The following is a 1,346-nucleotide window of genomic DNA, read 5'->3' as shown; positions in this document are numbered from 1 at the left end:
GGGATATTTGTCTAAAAATGTCAAGTAGAGTTTTTACATCGGGACAAGTAAGAAAAGTTGTAGTAAAAAATTTTCTTATAAAATTAAGCACGAGCAAGGTCGTGCGCGTGAAATTGTGTGCAATTACATTTTTCTACTGGACAGTTGTATGCATCAGTTCTATTTTTAGCACAGTATCTGACACTGACAAAGGCCAATTGTTAAATATTGTCAATATAGCAATTGCATTACCTTTTTACATGCTCTCACTATTTTCTTCAAGTCATATTCAGATGAAAGTCCCTGTACAGTTGTTAAGGTCTTACGACCATTCCGTTGCTGGATCCTTATATGCACGAGACCGTCTTGGACATCATCATCTGAACCCTTGATTGCATCTGCAAAGGGGTCTGGAAGAAACCACCGTGCGATCGATCTCGCGTTACAATTTACTCGACTTTCTGTCCAAGCTTAAGAGAATCCTCTTCGAACGAGAACGATTATCGAAAGTAGGACACGGGCGAACGACGTAAAACGTTAATTGCGTGCTATGATGCAAGCAAAAGACGCCATCGCCATTTTGATAAAACTATCTCCACGAATATGAACGACGGTACGGAATAGAAAATATAATATTTACCGAATGTGTTGAGATTCTGGATGGACATACGACAAACAAAATATATCCCGGGAGATATAGAATTGCAAAGTGCAAATGCAGCTGAGAAAAAATCACGGATGATGTAGGATAACAGAAGCACCACGCAAGAATACTCCTAAACCCAAAAAACCTTGTGCAGAGGCTGAAGTCAACCGGAAGTAAAAGTTGCATTTGTCATGAACAGTGGGTGGGGTTGCGACTGCGCTCTACGGAGAATCAAGCATCGTTTACATGAATTATGTCAAATTATCCGATTGGTACTTTGGCCTTCCGGACAATTTCGTTTAATGTGTAGGATAGCTTTAATTATTGCTGCATTACACATAATTTAAAATATAATTCTGTTGATATATTCTTGTAACAAGACGAAGAAATATGTAGGAATTGTATTAACTTTCGTACTAGTATGATGCTTGTTAAAATCATACAAAAGGGACGGGGAATTCTCTGAATGATCACGTGATCGCACTATCCGCGACGATAAACTTCCTGCTGCAGTTTTCAATTTGTCGTCGGACCCATTTCCAGCGAGTATGTATGCAAAAATCTTTTAAATCTTTCATCAAATATTAAATAGCTCGGAGCGAGAAATATTTTTGAAAACAATCGTTTACATTAAAACGAAGAGAGCTCATAAACAAGGAAACTTATAGCAGTTTAAATATTTGCAACTGTATATTCTGAAATCTGAGCAAAAGCATAGATC

At 37.7% G+C, this 1,346-nt stretch overlaps 1 protein-coding gene across 1 annotated transcript in view; it reads right to left on the bottom strand.

Annotated features, from left to right (window-relative positions):
• The window catches only part of eIF1 (eukaryotic translation initiation factor eIF1), a 3,232-nt gene extending 2,428 nt beyond the window's left edge, over positions 1–804 (bottom strand). Inside the window, exons 1-2 of the mRNA XM_018021213.2 lie at positions 620–804; positions 232–389 (exon numbers count right to left, since the gene is read on the bottom strand). Of these exons, the coding sequence (XP_017876702.1) occupies positions 232–389; positions 620–647 (186 nt within the window). The 5' untranslated portion in view covers positions 648–804. The remainder of the gene's footprint in view (positions 1–231; positions 390–619) is intronic.
• Between the last annotated feature and the right edge of the window lie 542 nt (positions 805–1,346).

This window comes from Ceratina calcarata, unplaced genomic scaffold (genome assembly GCF_001652005.2).
Source record: "Ceratina calcarata isolate Rehan_Ccalc_2016 unplaced genomic scaffold, ASM165200v1 scaffold25, whole genome shotgun sequence".
Taxonomy (NCBI): domain Eukaryota; kingdom Metazoa; phylum Arthropoda; class Insecta; order Hymenoptera; family Apidae; genus Ceratina; species Ceratina calcarata.
Note: the sequence above shows the minus strand (reverse complement) of the source record. Positions and strands in the feature narration are given on the sequence as shown.